General features: G+C 37.8%; 2 protein-coding genes and 1 long non-coding RNA gene across 3 annotated transcripts in view; all 3 read right to left on the reverse strand.

Moving 5' to 3' along the window:
- Positions 1-8,945, reverse strand: part of LOC101736069 (myosin-2 heavy chain) — a 32,034-nt gene extending 23,089 nt beyond the window's left edge. The window contains exons 1-5 of the mRNA XM_062668644.1: positions 8,070-8,945; positions 5,405-5,517; positions 3,258-3,407; positions 2,538-2,644; positions 310-468 (exon numbers count right to left, since the gene is read on the reverse strand). Coding sequence (XP_062524628.1) covers positions 310-468; positions 2,538-2,644; positions 3,258-3,407; positions 5,405-5,517; positions 8,070-8,260 — 720 coding nt within the window. The 5' untranslated portion in view covers positions 8,261-8,945. The remainder of the gene's footprint in view (positions 1-309; positions 469-2,537; positions 2,645-3,257; positions 3,408-5,404; positions 5,518-8,069) is intronic.
- A 699-nt stretch (positions 8,946-9,644) lies between these two features.
- On the reverse strand, positions 9,645-19,777 carry LOC101744099 (sialic acid synthase). Its single transcript, XM_004932257.4, has 5 exons — positions 19,428-19,777; positions 18,508-18,723; positions 12,237-12,584; positions 11,091-11,241; positions 9,645-10,176 (listed from the first exon to the last, which is right to left on the reverse strand). The coding sequence occupies exons 1-5, from the start codon at positions 19,554-19,556 to the stop codon at positions 9,971-9,973; spliced, it is 1,050 nt and encodes a 349-aa protein (XP_004932314.1). The 5' UTR covers positions 19,557-19,777; the 3' UTR covers positions 9,645-9,970.
- Positions 12,791-18,501, reverse strand: LOC134198909 (uncharacterized). The gene is made up of 3 exons (XR_009973194.1): positions 17,899-18,501; positions 15,107-17,006; positions 12,791-14,955 (listed from the first exon to the last, which is right to left on the reverse strand). It is a non-coding gene; the product is annotated as an uncharacterized LOC134198909 (long non-coding RNA).
- Positions 19,778-19,879: the final 102 nt, after the last annotated feature.

The raw sequence follows: 19,879 nt of genomic DNA on the forward strand, positions 1-19,879 counted from the left end.
TCGCTTCTATGGGTAATCAGAAATGTTTGTAAGTTGAAGTGGTAGTGGGCGACACACACAATGCGTAGAACCGACTGCCTTTTGAGGCTGATCATTTCTACAATGGAAACCACGAAATGACATCCGGAGTGTAGGGCGGGCCCCCTTATCAAGCTTGGCGGATTATTCCACGGATAATGGCAAATCGTTATGATGGCAGTTTCATAAATTACTTTGAAAATCGGGAACACTGTGATCAGCTGTGAATATTTCGTATATTCGCCTTGAAGACTATAATCTGCCGGAAATTTATTAAAATAACTACTTTACCTGCATTAAAAAGTTTACATCATCTTTGGTCGATGACCGTTCGTCTTTATATCTAGCAGTCTTTTCATCTTCTTTACTTTTGGACAAACTTCTTCGCTCTCTTTCTTTCTCTATACTTGGCTCCTTTTCAAAACTATTCTGCGTTTTTAACAGCTGCATCTGTAAACACATCGATGCAAAATATCTTAACAAATAAAGAACATGTACTTCTCGTGTACATGTTAAATATAGCTCAATGATATGTAAATAGTTGTGAATACGACTTATTTTAAAATACACATTTTTTTATTTTACGTGTTTACAGGAACTACTTTGTTGTGCTGAGTTGTTATCAAAATCAGGTTGCAGTTTTAATAGATACTTGTATTATAAATAAATAGATGAGATTTTAGGGGAATTCGGTTTGAAGAACCTTTTTACGATTTAGATACGTTTTGATTCTTTCTGACATCGAAGGCAATAAGTCCAGATTCGAATGGTCTTCAAATTGATAACAATAAATTTAATTCTTATTTAATGTTTAAAAAAAATTGTAGCCATGTGTGATAAAAGTATTTTATGGATTGTTTAACACTACACGGCTATCAACTTTTAAAAAACCCTTTTGTTGTCTATCTGGTCTACTTGTGATTATAACGATAGTGGTTATAGACTATATAACAGTATTTATAATGATAGTTAACGTGCCGTTAGTAAGGCCACGAAAATAAATCGAATAAAAGTAAATCGCAACATCACAATGTAACCATATAATCGTATAAGAACTTGTCACACACTTGTCTAACATGCGACATATTCTTTCCTTAAATAAAATTTGAAGAGAATCCTCATCCTAATCTCATGCTTATGTTTTTTTTATTATTATACATAACATCTCTGACTAAGAAAAATATAATATATAATTCTAAAATTGCGTAAAACATAGTGAAGGTAAGTTTATAGTATTCGAAACGTATGGAAATTATAAAATGAGCTGAACAACTAAGAATATACATATTATGTAGGTATGTATGTAATCGTGAAACTATTTTAAAGTCATGTCTATTACTCGTGAAAACATAAAAGGCACTACAACTTATTACACCTTCCATTACAAAATAGATTAATAACGGGTCATTTCCTCAATAAATATGACTGATCCTCTTCTCTTGCCAGACACTAAGTTTACAAGTGACCTTTTACGTTTATTTCGAGCTCCATGCCGAAGCAGACAGAGTTGCTACGGTAGTCAGTGCTCACGACTTGACCCACTTAAAGCTCTGAATTCCAAGGTGAAAAAATATATTCATGTACACATCCCGATCCCGGTATTAGAACTTATAAAAATTGTTTATTTATGGCGTATTATAATTTCAATAACATGTACACACAGGGTGTGGTGCTGTTGATTCCAGATAAATAAAAATAAACGAAACGAACGAAATGTTTATTACGATTCTTTATTAAGCTGTACGTAATGTAACAATAATTAAATTAATCTGCACGTAATGTAACAATAATTCAAATTTATTCAGGTTACAAATTAACGTGCGAAGCAGTTTTTTTGGACAAATCCCTTTTTCGGCCAAAAGGGATTTGTTAACAACCGCCCAAGCACCTTCGGAGACCTTAAGGGCAGTTGCTATGCGAATGAATCTACTACTGGATCAGAATCGCGATCCGCTCAGAAGATCCAACGAGAAGCTTAGCGGGCAGATGCATGGGTTAGGTTGCACGTCGAATTCTTTGCCAAGTTCGACGAGTACGGTTACCAGGGTCCCTAAGCCTGCTCCTGGTGCTAGAGCTGAAGGCGTCTAATGCTAAAGTTAATGGATCTCACGCTGTCTCTCTGTCTGTTTGTTCCGGCTAATCACTCGAACAGCTGGACCGATTTTGACGAGACTTTCACTGATAGGTAGCTGATGATATAAGGAGTAACTTAGGCTACTTTTTTTTGGACTAGCTTCGCCCCGTGGTGTCATCCGCGGTACGACAATAAGCGCGGGTAGGTAACATCGCGGGACTCAGCTATCAATAATAAAATTTAATGTTTCCGAAGCGAAGCGAGGGCAGGTCGCTAGTTCTACATATAATATTTAGGTAAATTTGGTATTTAAACCATAAAAATAAAATTTCAGTGACAAAAACTTAAGAGGTTTAGCTAAACTTTAGCGTTAAGTAATGCGAAACAAATAGTATTCGAAGCACGTTTTATAATTCCCATCTTTACAAAATAATGATGTGTTTACCTTTCGCACACGTTCAGCGAGTGAGTCATTCTTGGTTATTGCGAGCTGAGTCTGGGAGCCTGCGGACGGGGGCGGCGATGGTGACGGCCGACGTAATGTAACTGTGTCTATTTCGAAACATTTTATTATATATATAAAACAAAAATTAAAATTTTAAAAGTATTTATATGCTTTTAAACTATTTTCATTCATTATAGATTTTTATTTGTAGTACTACGAAATAGAATCACGAATTGACATAGAAATATATTTATGAAAGATTAGGAAAAATACAAAGTTGCTTTGAAAAGCTCATTCAGTTCAATTAGAGCCAGAGTTTTACATAATAGTAATAGTCTGTTGATTAGCAGACAAGACACGGGTATGCATCCTTGGTTCGCTTGGGTCGAGATGTACATAATACTACTTGTATCTTCACTGTATCTTCTAATATAAATTCTTTATTCCTCCCTAATTTATCTGTTGAATACTAGGAGATTTATTAGAGGGAAACAGTGTAAGATATATTCTTGTACTGAAGCAATTGCTATTTTAATGCAACTGAAACTTTCATCTAATGCCTCAGGGTGGATCGATCAGGATGATTTATAGACTCCAATAAGCGCCTATTATCACAGTTAGAAGGATAAATTCATTAAGCGAAACCTACACACCTTAAGAAGCAACTTGTTATGAAATTTCTGTTTTACATACAAAGAGATAATCGTAATGTTTCCATACCATTAGTTGTTTGGCCTGTGTCCAAATCCGGTAATGGGCCCGTAAGGCGTCGTTTGGGTAGCTTGAGATTGACTGTGACGGCGTTTGAGTCGCTGCCGTCAGCACCCAGATCCGGCGTCGATGTCCAAGACGTATTGTTTTTATTGAATCCTACACAAACAATAAAAATACAGATCAGACATTGTGGTTTAAACAATAAAACCGAACCCGTATCGAGCGATGAGATTATGCCGGTTATTTTTTTTTTAAATTAAAGTCTCAGTTTAGTTATTTAATGGTTTTCCCACCTATCAAAGAGGAACGCGTTACTACTTCGCTGCAGTAATTGATAGTTTCCTCCGTGGGTATAATACCACCAGTAATGCAAATTTCAACTTGATCTTATTTTTATTACTAGGATGTTCTTACTTAGACCGTGGAAATCTTTCGTAAATGTCTCACGTATATATGTATTTCATTAGAAAAAATGGCAGCTGCCTGCGTGATTCATGAATCCTATGAATGGATCTCATACGTTCCGCCTAGAGGGGTGGGACAAATATGCGAATTCGTACTTCCAGACCTGTTACGGCATTCTGGTTATCCTCTCTGTGGACTCTGGTAACCACTTACTCCTTGCGTCCCATAATTTTAAGAAATAAACAGAACCACGTTGTACATTTTTTGTAACATAAATATATATTTATATAATTAAGTAAAAGAAGAATAGTATAGAAAAGATTTAAATAAAAATGTATTTTTTTAAGGTGGGACTAAAATAGCTAATTTCTGTTTAGTTTGCTTTAAGTTTACATAATACGTGCAGTTACTGGGTGTCAATGAGATGTCAGAGTTTATGGAAGAAATTGTGTTTTGGAAATAAGCTATAATCATTATCAACTCACAGATGTCCACTACTGGACATAGGCCTTTTTTTTTTTTTTTTTTTTTTCGGGCCGGGGGCCGAACCTCCTACGAGGTCCCCGCGCCTAGGGGGCGCGCGGGGTATGTGAGACTCAACGATCTGCAGGTGTTGAGAGCAGATCGCGGGCCCAAGGATTTTAGGGCCCACCCACTAAACGACTCCCCTGCACTCTTACACCCAACGTCCGATCTCCGTCCGGGGTCAGAACCCGTTCAGAGTAGGGGGGTTCCCGCGGTCAACACTACAACCAGACACGCGGCGCCACCCCGAGGACGCCCGACCGACGGGTCGTCGAGGCGATAGTCGACGACCAACGACGTCGGTCTCCGCGGTAACTGGACATAGGCCTCCCTCAAGGCTCACCATAATCACTGGTTCTGCATAGAATGTATCTAGTCGCATCCAGCGGCTTTTAATATTATTATATTTAAATTTACATTTTTAATTATGGACGTATTAAGTAAACAGCCTCATATTCTAAATTCGACTAAATCCAACCTTTACCGTAATAATACAACTTTGTGATATCTGTAATTTTGGGGAACTACGTAATTGGCTTGAAATTTTGATAAATCCTTAGTATTGGCCTATTAAGTAAAAATATATTTAAAATATCGCAAATACGCTATTCATTAATGGCTGAATAAAAGTTTCAAACACACGTATTCGTACGGATATGTAATTACTGATTAAAAGTGCAAGTTACTGTTCTATAATAGTGTTATAATATTATTATTATTTTTATTGCACAGATTGGTGGACGAGCTCACAGCACTCCTGGTGTTAAGTGGTTACCGGAGCCCATCCGCAACGTAAATGCCACCACCCACCTTCAGATATTGAGTTCTAAGGTCTCAGTATAGTTACAACGGCTGCTCCACCCTCCAAACCGAAACGTATTAAATTATTAAATTAAAGCTTCACGGCAGAAATAGGCAGGGTGGTGGTACCTACCAGTGCGGACTCACAAGAGGTCCTACCACCAGTAATTACGCTAATTATAATTTTGCGGGTTGTATTTTTATTACACGGTATTATTCCTATACCGTGGAAGCCAATCGTGAACATTTGTTAAGTACGTATTTCATTAAAAAAATTGGTATTCGCCGGCGGGATTCGAACCGGTGCATCGCTCAAGACGAATGCACCGGACGTCATATCCTTTAGGCCACGACGGCTTCAAGTAGATCGTAGAGTATCGTGAGAGGAAATTATTCCTTGAATTAATACATTAAAATGTAACCTGTGGAAAAAGTGTCCTTTTTGGTTGACTCGATGGAGCTAAGGTTGGTACTCGAAGCCCAACCCCGGCCAACCTTGTCCCCTTCTGCTGCACCATTCTCTCCGTCACGGCTTCTGTTTATTTAAGAAAAGAAAAATAATCGTTATTACAAACAACAACAAGAACAACAACTCTCAGGTGTCACTGATGAAATGAAAATGAAAATAAGAAAAAGTAATACAGCACCACTTCGATAAAGCGGCAGGACAGGCCGCCGGAAACTACATAGCCGATCCTGCGGACCAAATGGTAAACAGTCGACGTCGCCCAAAACACGTCATTTCGGATCCTCCCGATTGACGGCTCTTGCTAGTGTACGTATTAGCAACATATTCAGGTTTGAGCCCCGTGAGCTCACCTACTATTTAAGGTTACGCTGATATGGTATCTCTAGACCATCAGCTTAGGTAAGAAAAAAAAAGTAGGCGATCCCTGGCATTGGTGATGCCCATGGGTGACTGTGACTACTTACAATTAGGTGGATCGGACAGCAAAATGTTCAGCAAACGTCTTTACGAGCAACTGGTTCTTTATTGTAAATTTTCACCAATATAATTACAGATTACAACAATATCATTCGAGATTATTACTAAATTATGCGGTATGTAGGTACGTATAAGATATTTATAATGACGGTCAACTTTCCTTAATTGACAGTGATAGAATGAAACACCAAAAAATTATGTATTTAAATAGCAGTAGAGCATTTAGTGAACACATGATGTTAAGCACTATCTCGTTTATTTCTATGACTATGAAGTAAGTAATATGTATTTCATGGTGAAGTTTGAAACATGCGTTACACAACACATACGATTGAGGGTTACTGACTATGGCTTAGTCATGATATGAGTGGTGTCATTCAGAATCTGTGGCCTCTAGTAAACGTTTAACATTAGGTAATCCGCGAGCTCACTCACATATTTTAATAAAACGAAAGCACCAAATGGAAATACGGTTGAAAAATGAACATTCTGAAACAATGTAAATGTCTAGTGAACGAACGGCTTTACACATGGGTTTAAGTCAGATTAGGATTATTTTGTAAAATTGCTTGAAAAAGGTTTTTTTTAATTTTTATTGTCCTTGTAGGCAGACCAGTCCACAGACGGCCCTGATGGTGAGTGGTTACCGTCGCCCATGGACTTCAGCAATGCTAGGGCCCGAGCCAAGCCACTGCCTACCGTTTAATACTCTCCACAAGCCTCGTTTGAAGGACATGTCATAGCGCTCGGGAAACACCGTGGAGGGGAGCTCATTCCATAGCCGGATGGTACGTGGCAAAAAAGACCTCTGGAAACGCACTGTGGATGACCGTAGTGGCTCCAAGTAGTATGGATGAACTCTACTCCGATGGCGGGCGGTGCGATGGTAAAAACGAAATGATGGTATCATCTCGGATAATTCCTCAGAGCACTCTCCATGGAACATACGGTACAAAATACAGAGGGCACCGAAAGAATTTTCACTAAAGTTAAATCACAATTTTCGACAATCAATCAATCGACTCTAATTTACCAGAACTGTTTATGGCATTGTGTTATTTAATTTAACGAGAAATTGCATTGTCGTTTTTATGTAGGTATAGGTGGATAAAGTACCTACTGTTTATGCAAAGCCAGATCGGAGCCGCGGATTGCGTCAAACGTCAGAGAGCAATACAAACAATTCGCAAAACGTTGAGGAATTTGGATTCGTGCCACAGTATTCTTTTTGTTCATAGATAAAACAGCGTACTATAAATTCATGTGTTTTCACATAATCAACTAACATTCTGGCTGGACACCTTAGCAAAAGAAAAGTGAGATACATTTAATTGTATAACGAATTAAATATATCTCATTTTTCTTTTGCTAAGAAGAATCAGGCTAAAATGCTCTGATGACGAGTGATTGAAGCTAGTAGTAGGTATTCAAAATGCATAAGTATTGTGCTAACTTTGGTATACATTTCAAGTAATGATGTCCAAAACCTTCTTGTATCGTCATATTCTGATCGCATATCTCAATAATAATATCAATAGTTTTTACTGCTAGGTACCACCACTCTGCTTGCTTCAGTCGTCAAGCAATATTGCGTTCCAGTTTGAAGGATGGGGCAGACGTTGTAACTATACTGAGACCTTAGAAATCACATCTCATGGTGGGTGGCGGCATTTACGTTATAAAAGTCTGGGCTCCGGTAACCAATTAACACCAGGTGGGCTGTGAGCTCGTCCACCAATCTATGCAATAAAAACATGGTAGGTGGATATATTGTTTTTATACGCTACACTACTATGCGTAAAGTACATACCTACCTACCTACCTCAATTGTAATAATTTTCTATAAATTTCCAATTTAGAAAGGGGAAATTCGGTAAAGTAATACTGAAAAAGAATGGTGGCTGGTGGTAGTGCTCTCGTGCCTTGCTAAGCATGTTCATATTCGAATCATTTTTCGGCCGTTTACTTCTGAAGACGTCTATGTGTTTCTGATTTTATTCGTTCCAAGATATTGTTCCACACGGAGCAATTGTTAGCAAAATAGATAAATGTTTGAAATCGAAATTGAAAGCATACCTAAGTACATATTATATTCATATGTAATAAATTGCATTTGAGTAAAAATATATCTATTAACTGACCGTGATGTCGGTGAGTTCCAAGAGGAAAGGCTGGGTGTGGATGCGGTAAAATCATCATCTTTTTTCTTGCCGCCACCGTGTTCCTTATAGTCGCGGAAACAGCGTTTGCAACGCGTCGGCCACCGCACTTGCGGGTGGAAGCCTAGCGGACACAGCGGGTCTCCCTTCGCCAAAGGGTACAAGTGATGCATTTTCACCACACAATTCACAAATGCACTAAAGAAATGTTAAAGATTTCAGCTAAATGCCACTTTTGTATTATTTATAACACGAAATTCACACAATTTCACCGCGATGCGTTATAATCTCAGAATCTACATAGCCGATTCACATGAAACTTTAACTAAAGATAACCAGGAACAACTAAAAATACGAAAGTGTTTATGGAATGGACTTTACGGTTCTACTCTATAAATAATAATTTATTTAACCGCCAGCGTGCTCAGGCGCTCGTACGCCTGCACCCATCAGTTGTAATAAAAATATCTCGCTGCTAGCACTGAACCGGGCGACCTAAATCGGCTGCTCTGAACCCGCTACTGTTTCGTTGTCCGTCTGATATGTAAACACGAGTTCCTCCGCCACATACGATCTATAGGTACATTAAAAGTTCACACGATTATTAGAGACGCGTGTTTGAGGTGTGACGCGGGTGACGAAAGCAGCGGACGACGCAGGAAAGGACTTCGTGATGTGGTAGGGTCACGGCACGCACGGGGTGCAGGCGACGGTCGGACCGGCACTCCGGGGACTGGCGCGCTGCCGACGCCGCGGGCACCGAGCCAACACTCGCCGCGCCACTTATGTCCTACACACCACGCGCCACCACGCCACCGCGTCCGACCCTCAATATAAATAAAATCTTCTCGACAATATATTACGTCAAGGATTTTTTTATTGCTTAGATGGGTGGACGAGCTCACAGCCCACCTGGTGTTAAGTTAAGCTCTAAGGTTTCAGTATAGTAACCGTAAACGTGTGGAGAATTATGTCTATGATTCTCTTAGTAACTGCAAAGTACTAACGGTACTAGTAAAGACGATGAATGTAAATTATTATTGATGTTAAGCTGGTGTTAAGTGGTTACTGAAGCCCATAGACATCTACAACGTAAATGCCGCCACCCACCTCGAGAAATGAGTTCTAAGGTCTCAAGTATAGTTACAACGGCTGCCCCACCCTTCAAACGGAAACGTATTACTGCTTCACGCCAGAAATAGGCAGGGTGGTCGTACCTACCCGTGCGGAGTCACAAGAGGTCCGTCCTACCACCAGTAATTACGCAAATAATCATAACCCATATTCTAGATACAGCTTTGGGGTTATACTCGGCGTGACCTAAACAAACTGCCCCATAATCTATTATCCAATATTTTATTTCCTCATAAATTTAAATTTCACTCTCTACGTTTTAAGTATTACCTATCAAACTTTAAATAAACTTTGAAGGCGTTATGTTTTATATGAATAGGTGCGTTAAACCTTTGTGCCATATTATCATACAACTCCCCTTTGTCTGAACAAAGAGCTTACCGCTCATAGACCGATTAATCATGGTAAATAAAACGCAATGAATTCGTTATAAAATAATTTATTACTACATTTACAATGACAAATGTCCATTTATTTGTGTATATTCCGTACATGCTATCTTAAATTTTAATTATACATTTTTTTAACATATTTTTTTGTAACTTACAATATATATTATGCGCTATTCAAAAGTATATTATTAGTAAAATGTTTTTTAATAATTTTCGTAATATTTACATAGCTAACAATCTACCAACTATCATTTATTGTGCAATTATTTTGAACAGAGTCTGGAATCAGCGCTCTATGTCGCAATAAACTCATATATCTATAGCTATTGTGTAGTAATATAAGAAACAATGGCTTCTTTAACAGAAATCACCTTCGTTAAGGGGTTCATCTTCTTTCTTATCGTATACTAGAGTTTTGTATATAACGTCTTCCAAGTGAAGCGCGTTCAGGCCTTTTGGTTCCGCGACCTTGATCTTCACGTCACCCGGATATAATATCTCACCTTTATTTTTAGTTGAGCCCATCACTAGAGATTTTTGTAATTTGTCTATGCATGGTATTTCTGAAAACATTTACAATTATTGTTATAAAGGATTTTTACATCATTTCGATTTAGAAATTTTAAGGAGGAGCTATAATACTTTAGTAACTATATTTTTATAATTATCATTTTTATATAAAAATGCAAACGCATGTAATCTGGATGGTTATAAAATAACGTACCACAGAATTGATCTCATAACAGACTCAAAGGGCGAGTAACGCGAGGCGGAATATTTAAAAGGCGTGTTGTTTTTTTAGAATTAGTTTGAATGGGTATATCAAGCGACCCACATGGTGCTATGCGGTTGCTACTTGATATGGACGGCACTGACCATTTGAAGACATGTCTCAAGACACTTGTCAGATACTGAATATGGTAACGTCTACTATTTAGGACACAGAAATATTTACAAAGGCGGTACTGTTGTCAATTCACACATAAAGTTAACTGCCGTATTTTTAGTGTTGCCAACATAAATAAATCTTGAATTAAGCAATTCACAAGGTACTTGACGTAAAACATTGTGATTATTTTTTTCAATTATATGACATCCATTTAATATGCACCAAGTTTCAAATTTTGTTGTTGAACAAACCACGCGATGTGGCGTACAATGTATAGGTATGACTTAATACGGTGTAGTGTATTTTTTTCGGTTTTAGCGTGTCTTAGACATAATTAAAACTTATTTAACGGTTTAATCTCGCATTTTTATTTATTTCGAACGATGATGTTGAATGAGACAATTTCCTTCTTTGTTTTAACGTAGAGTGTGACCCAGTAAAGTACTTTGAAAAAAAAATCGAGATGTAAACCGTAAGAGTACTTTTTACTATATATTATTAAATTACTATATCACGAAAAAGAAAGCGCCATTAGCGAATCACTTGAGGTTTTTAAATTAACAGTTTTGATTTGCGGGCTTTTTTTACCTGATGTCACTACTTTTTTAATGGGAGTTCCAAGTGAGGCTTCGATGACGCGCACGTCGCGAACCAGTTGCTGAAACTCGGACGGAGTTAATGAACAAACGTGGTCAGTTCCCTTCATGCTTTTATCCAGAGTTATATGTTTTTCTAGCACCTGAAATACGAAGGAGCCGTTTTACAATAGTAATCTGTACTGATTTATGTGTTATTATTATGGTCTGTATTATATCTTAATTATCTATGAATTATGTATGGTGTTGCCATCAACTATCGAGGGCGTTCACTGAGTGTATATTACCAAATAAACATTTCCACTGCAAGGTGTTTACGTATTACATCCAGCAGTCCGTCAAATACAATATATCGGTCATACAATGGAACTATCTCGTTTGATAGATAGATACATTTCTGGTGAACTTCTGTTAATATGAAAAACGATTTTTCATATATTTTTAAAATAATCACTAGTACTCGAAATACGGAATCAGAATTTAACACATTACCCATTTCCCATTCTCAATAAAATTATAAACAGTAATGTAATTTACTATTATACTACTTTATATGCAAGCAAAACTTCCATATACATATATGATTCTAATAAATAAAAACGCCAAAACGATATCGTTGTTCAATTCGATCAACGATACCTTATATCAGTACAACGTGCTACAAATGTATTGTCATAAAAAATAATATAGATAAATAAAGCAAAACAAAAATATATACAGCTTACATTTTGTCTAGTGAGAGTGCTGCGAATGTCGTGTCTTAAGACGGGGGACAAAAAAAACAGATTTTTTGGCAATCACTTATGCCGAAAAGTATTCTGATATACATATATAAGGTACTAGCTGTATCCGTCCGCTTTGCTGGGTATTTAAAATTAACATTATTATTTCTCATCCCCACAAAGATTCTCATCATTAACGCCCCCGCAACTGGTGTAGGGAGTACAACACTCATATAAATATTAGTCTATCCATTAAGTACATGTATTTTCTACATGGATAACAAGTTTCAAGTCAATCGGATGCATGGTTCAGTTGTTATAACGGAACATCCGTAAAAACCACTGTAGATTTATATATTAGTATAGATAATTAATATATTATTAGGACTAAAGATTTGTACGATCGATTGCAGTACCTTTGCGCCTAAAGCAACCGCACCCAGTGCGACTGCGGTGCCGAGCTCTTGACCGGAGTATCCAACGGGAACGTCAAAAGTATTCTTATAGTCTTGTAAAACAGTCAGATTGCAGTCTTCAAATGGCACCGGATACGCCGATATGCAATGAAGCAAACAGAACTGCTTGTGGTCCGAGGAAATGATATCGTAAATTGTCTTTACGGCAGTTTTGTCGACCATCCCCGTTGATATAATTAAAGGAATCTTTTTCGAAGCAGCGTACTTTAGGAAGAGCAAGTTGTTCGAGTCCCCTGAGCCGATTTTGATAAATGGCACTTTTAGGTTAACCAGAAAGTCAAAAGATACCTAAAAAAGAAACAGTATTTTTTGTCGTTAACAATATAATGTGTCTTATTCTAATTTTGGCTTCTGTCCTACTCTCATTAAGTTAAGTTTCTATTACTTAATTATTTTTGAAGAGAAGTGGTAGCTAAATTGTAAAAATAATAATAAATGTAATTTTACTGTACAAATGACGGTTATAATAGTTTGGTGTTATAATGTGTTAAAGTTTTTTTTTCTTTTCAATTGTTTTTACTAGTGGTAACCTATTGTGACCGGTGAAGGATTGACGCGTTCTGGTTTGAAGAATAGGACGGCAGTTACAATGCATTGAGACTTCACCCTCATAAACACTCGCCTATTGTCTACGGGTTCCGGTAACCACAGTCGTAAGGCGTGCATTGAACTTGCCCGCGAAAATATGGTAGTTTTCATTCGTATTTACATTATTGTTATAGTCAAAAATGAATAAATTTAAATTGAAGCTCCTATTCATCTAGACAGCACAATAAAGTTGTTTTCATTAAATCGTTTGTTTATGTTTAAACGTCGAGGTCCGTGTATTTCTAAGCTTGTTGTTCCGCTTCCGTAAAATTCATTCAATTTCAAACAAACATTTCCTTGTAGCGCAAATCCTAACGAGAAATGAAATTCTAGTCGATTGCGGCTTCTGTATAATTTTATTAGTATTAATAATATTATTATGGTAGATTAGTTTAAGCAATTTTGTATACCTACATTAAGCCATTCTAAAAGTCACATCCATAATAACGACCTACGAATGTTTGTATGTGCTACCTAGTTTCTTTGGAAAATATTGAATAACAGTGTAACGTACTACATATGTGCAATATACCTGCATAAATTAAAAAAACTAATGTGCGTGATTACCAAACGTTAAATGCAAAGGTTTTGCAAACAGCGCCACTTAGCAGTAGATTGATGTGCCTTTGGAAAACATACAGCATTGTATTATGAAGAAGCAGTGTGTACTTAGCTTAAATTCCTTGTCTATGTCCAACCATAGACAGTCAATTTAGTTCCATCTTTAGCCGCTAGGTGCTGCCAGCAAGTATAAAGGAAGCGCAGCCATCTTTGATCTACATAGCGTTGTGTACTTTCGTACTGTGAAGTCGCAAATCCACAAATACTTATTCGACTTCTTATTAATTGCAAAAAATATTTATTTTGTGTTTCTATGAGTGTTATTTTGCAATCATTACGAGTATTATTTACCGATCCTATCATCGGACGCCATGAATCACGCGTCATCTGTTGGAGGTGATGTTGAGTCAAGCTCCATAATTTCCGAGAGGGAAGATGTCCAGGCGAGACGCGATGGAGACGCCTCGCGTTCGAACAGCTCGTCAAGCGAAAAAGAACAAAAGGAGTCTCTGCGTAAGAAACGACGGGATTCAAAGGTAACGGTCGATCTTCGAATCGGCTCGTTATCCCACCAGGTCAGTGACGTTGTAAATCTAATAATGCATCAACTGTGTGTAACAATTGAATGTAACGAAAATTGTTGTAAACAAATTGATCTCGTCAATACGGAAATTTTGACAAAAACACAACAGATTTAAACTAATAATCTTTGTAACATAATTACTGAAAACTTTGGCAAATCGTCGTACAAGTTATCCGTAAAAGCGTCTTAAATTGTATGCGGAAAAGGCCGTATGGATAAAAATAAGACGTCAAAGTTTAATTTCCGTGATCTCTAACAAAGTATCCTGTTACCAACGCACCACTCATTGAGGAATTTTTGTTTGATAATACTAAATTGAAATCTATTCAGTCCCTCGGAGGGCTACAATCCTATTTGTCACAACCTCGTACAAAAGGCAAACCAAACATTATAAACAATTATAGTCTGTAACATCTGGCACAATCCAGAGGGGGCAATTGAAGACACCGACGGGAGGCACTGAGTGCCACCAAAATTGTAATAATTTGTAAACCGTATTTGTAACCGATTACCAAATACCGTAAAAAAAAAAAAAAAAATGTTTTTTCTGCGGAAGAAAAGCGACGGATCAATGCGTCCAATTTTCGATTTTCGAGAGTTGAACAAGGTCGTAAAGATAAAACACCTAACTGTTTTCGGACACCTCGGTACCAAACTTTCTCCACCCAGGGGACTGGATGATAAAATTGAACATTTCTCAGGAATATTTTTCTAGTATCGGTCGCAAAATTTCGTCGATACTTCTTGAGGATCAATACCAAGGTACCAGTATCAGTACCTTCAGAAAGCAATCGGTACCTTCTTATGAGTTAGTATGAAATGACATGCCTACCCTTCGGTCTGGCTTCAGAGCCACACCTTTTTGCTTCTATAACATGCGGGTCGCAGAGACCTTGCGTGCAAAGGGAACTCGAGTGCTAGTGTCTACTAGACTACTTCCTTTTGGTCGACCAAGACAAATCCAAGTTGAAACTTAGGCTGCAGAAGCTGTGAAGCTTTTGGATTAACCTTTTTTGCTTCCATAACATGCTGGGTCGCAGAGACCTTGCGTGCAAAAGGAACTCGAGTGCTAGTCTACCTAGACGACTTCCTTTTGGTCGACCAAGACAAATCCAAGTTGAAACTTCAGGCTGCAGAAGCCGTGAAGATTTTGGATTATCTGGGCTGGCATGTCAATTTCCATTATGTAGGGTGCTCGGTCGCTCGGTCGCGGAGACATTGCGTGCAAAGTAGAGTGCTAGCTTACCTACACGACTTAATCTTGTTTCACCAAGACAAATAAACGTTTTTGTTCCCATAGCATGCTCGGTCGCGGAGACCTTGCGTACATAGGGAAGTCAAATGTTAACGTACCTACGTGACTTTCTCTTGGTCCTTGAAGACAAATACACCTTTTTGCTTCCATAGCATGCTCGGTCGCGGAGACATAGCGTGCAAAGTCGAAGTGCTAGCTTACCTACACGACTTGATCTTGTTTCACCAAGACGAATAAACTTTTTTGCTCCCATAGCATGCTCGGTCGCGAAGACCTTACGTACATAGGGAAGTCAAATGTTAACCTACCTACGCGACTTTCTCTTGGTCCATGAAGACAAATACACCTTTTTTGCTTGCATAGCATGCTCAGTCACGGAAACATTGCGTGCAAAGGGATGTTGAGTGTTATCCCACCTACGCAAGTCCCTCCTGGTCCATCAAAAGAAGTCCAAGTTGAGTCTTCAGGCCACATAAGCTGTGAAGCTCTTTGATTATTTGGGCTGCCAAGTCAGCCTTACAAAAAATCAATTAGTACACTGGTTCAAGAGATGACATGGCTAGGGATTCGATGAAAAATTGCGAGAAATAAAGTGGCCACTCAACAACATTCTAGCTCAAACTCTGACGGAATTACATCACTCTATGTTAACTTGCAAATTTTCTTGCGAAGTTTCAAGAAAAAACACCCCCGTAAAAAACAGGCCATCCTGCATGTGTTAACAATTAAATGCAGTGCTGACGCGGAGCCACATGTCAGACATTGCCGATACACAAAACCGACCATTTCCTGGCAACGGAAGCTTCGGACATGTGTACGGGTTACAAATGCAGTGCTGACGCGGAGCCACATGTCAAACATTGCCGAGACACAAAACCAACCATTTCCTGGCAACGGAAGCTTCGGATATGGGTAGGGGTTACAATTAGACAAAATATTAACATCCTGTCTATGGTCAGCTCAACAACTGAAACGGCTCAACCACAAAAGAGCTATTTGCAATGGTAGTGACAATCAAAATGAATCTGAAAGTATTTCACTAGCGGTTGACCTTTCGATTTTTAAACTAAGCGATAAGTTCAAGATAACTGTCAGCTTATAATCTCTCGGGGAGATACAACATCGTAGCCGATAGGCTATCACGAGGAAATCAACCTGCGAAATGGCACTTTTTACCACAAGTGACCACAAAAGTTTTTCGAAAGTGGGGTCATCCGGATATAAACCCATTCGCCGACCAAGATTGGATACCTTCAGCAGACCGTAGAGGATGCAACTAGCATGGAGAATTCCTCCTCTCAACCTTTTCCCCAGAGTACTGACTCACTTCAACAGTGTCTAGGGAACCTACCTGGTAGTGTTTCCAGACTGAGCGAAAGCATTTGGGTTTCCAAGCCCTCAGATCCCGAACGCTAGATAACTCGCACGAAATCCAAAACCTGCCTCCTCCACAGGGTAAACATTAACCCGAAAGCTTAGAAACGGGGGGGGGGGGGTTGTACAAATAATAGACTGGTCTACACAGGAGAAGATTTATTGAAAATTAGCTGGTGTCAATCCACTTTGCCAGCATACTTACCAGCAACTAGAAGATGTGCATATGGTGCTACAGTTTTAAAATTGATCCTAAGTCTGCAGATGTTGCCAAATTCTGTTTTCTTTTCCGAAAAGAAAATTTTGCCTGTAAAACAATCCTTCTGCATAAAGCAGCGCTGTCGACTTTCTGTGGACAACATACATGTAGGACAGCAAACATTCTCAAGCTCTCTAATAAAAATTGCTATTCTAAAATAGCCATCGGAATAACTGAACATAATTCAACTACTTATTACAACTTTACTAAGTATAGTCCCATTCACATGAGATCCGAGAATAGTTCTAAATTGGTTTTCTTCAAACCCAGCCACCAGATCACGCCTCAAGGTAGCTTGAAGGACACCAACAACCATGTTGCTGGCTACTGGACGCAGAGTTAATAACCTTACTTTGCTAACATTTCTAAAGACAGTTTCTTTGATAAAAGAGAAAAACATCTTTCTGATACCAGTCTTTGGGTCTAAAATTGAAATCCATTTTCGTCAATAATCTGCATAAGTGCTTTCTAAACATGAAACTAAAGACATGCCCAGTAAGATTCGTAAGGACTTTTTTCTAACTGTGTGTTGTCACAAAAGCGGCATACCGTACTGTAAGTGGAAACTGGTCTTCGTTCAACCTTACGAGGTAGTGGCATCAACCCATCTCTAAGAAGTTGTAGATCAGCAGTAGCCTCTGAGATGGATTGATAATGAACCAATGGACGAAATACTTTCTAGAGGCAATTGCAAATCATCCAAACGTTTACAATAATTATTGCCGAATAATAGAGCTTCCTAAAGATCCTCACGATTCTTTTTTTTTCAAAACATTTACTCGTCATTTACTCATGTTGTATATACATCATTTATACAATTTATACATTTTCTTGTATATACAAGATAAAATGTTTATTACAAACTTATAAATATTTTTTAATTATTGAATTAACATGAAAGTTAACAGCTGTGTTTTTCGATTTAATAATTATATAAATTATGAACATTATCATTGCGCTTCATAATTTTATTATAGCTTACCTATTTCATCATAGCGTTGTGCTTAATAATTTCACCAGCAGATAACAAACACGTCTTCATAATACAATGCTGTATGTTTTCCAAAGGCACATCAATATTACGGTTTTACATAACAATAAAACCGATATTATGTGCCGAGAAGGAAAACATACAGCATTGCAGGAAGTTCTTCCTGGTGAAGACTATGAAGATCAAAGATGGCTGCGCTTCCTTTATACTTGCTGGCAGCACCTAGCGGCTAAAGATGGAACTAAATTGACTGTCTATGGTTGGACATAGACAAGGAATTTAAGCTAAGTACACACTGCTTCTTCATAATACAATGCTGTATGTTTTCCTTCTCGGCACATAATATCGGTTTTATTGTTATGTAAAACCGTAATATTATGATTTCGTGCCTACTCAGACATGTAGGTACTTAAATATTATGTATGTACTTTTAACTTGTTGATTCGTATTCGTAAATCTGTGATTTTTACTTTTCGAAGCACGTGAATAAGAATAGATGGATGTGATGCTGTTTATAGAACAAAATTTGTTTGAAATGTCAGAATTACAGTTACAGCCAGCGGATTTTATAACTCTATGTTTAATGCTAAAAAAACTTACCATGTCCATGGCAGAGGCGGTGAATAAAATCCCGACCTCCTGAGCGTATCTAAACAATTCTCTGTATTGTGTATCGGAGAATTCCAAATGACTTTTGTGTTCTCCGTACGTCTTTCCCCACGAGTTTGGGTTGTCGTAAGGCCTTTCTAGATATTTTTTTGTAAATTTCTCTCCGAGACATGTCTTTTGAAACTTCACGCAGCTAGCTCCAGCTTCCTGTAATATAAAAAGTCTTTCTGCATCAATCGGTTTTACTGTAAAATAAAAAGGTTTTTAATCCAGAATTAATATAGAAATGATTATTATCTAATGCACGTGTACCTACCCATTTCAAATTTTGTAAATTTCAAGTTTGTAGGTGTGTTTTGTTAACGAGACTAGTAAATAATAGTATTTCATTGTTAAAAGACATCTATAAGATATAGGTAGAAGATAGTTTCATCAACACATCATCTTTCAATTTAATGAATCAATAAGACAAAGTGCAATTTATATTTGGCTATTACGCAATTCGTCTTTGCTGACTAGCGCTAGCGCAGTTTATCGGCTCATAATTTACTGTTTGTTTTATTTAGTAGGTGTTTCAATAAAGTTAACTTTTATAATAAAATCAATTTAAAAAGGTGACATAATGAATATTTTACGGAGCATGTTTGGAATTTAACACTTTATGTGTTCACAAAGAGAATGACAACACAAACGCTTTGGATGATGTTTACATTTGTTTCACTTTAAAACCTCCTTTCACAATTTGTAGTTTTTTATTCTTTTGTAATATCTTGGTACTGCTATAAGACGGAATACAATCTTTAAAGCGATTGTAGGTTTGGATAAGTAGTGATAACAAAAATACAATGCAACCGGAACACCTAGCAATTCCTTTGTGTGTTGTTTTTGAGTAAAAATGTAAAATCACTTACCTTAGCAGCTTTTATTAATTTTTTTGCGATCTCGATGTCACCTTGGTGATTCTGTCCCGCTTCCGCTATTATAAAACACGGATTATTGCCGCCAATTCTAATGTCATCAGTTATTTTGACTTCCACCATTTTGAGCGTTCCATAAAAACAAACAAACTAAAACCAATTTCCAGTTCGACTGGATGGCTTGGAAGTATGTTCACACTATGCAATAAAGGTTTATCGACCTCTCGTTCAAGATCAAATTGGATAAATAAGGTCAGCTGTGTACATGTACAAGCGAGCGTTTTGTTGCGCGCCCGCCACACTAGTGCGAGCCCGTTCCAACCACCAACGCTGTCCGTTAGTCCGTACCCACTCTGCATGATAATATAATAATTGATAAAAACCGGTAGGTATATCGGACTGCGTTCAAGACCACTGTCATGTATTTATCGAATAGCAGATTGTAA

The sequence above is a fragment of the Bombyx mori genome, chromosome 5 (genome assembly GCF_030269925.1).
Source record: "Bombyx mori chromosome 5, ASM3026992v2".
NCBI lineage: Eukaryota > Metazoa > Arthropoda > Insecta > Lepidoptera > Bombycidae > Bombyx > Bombyx mori.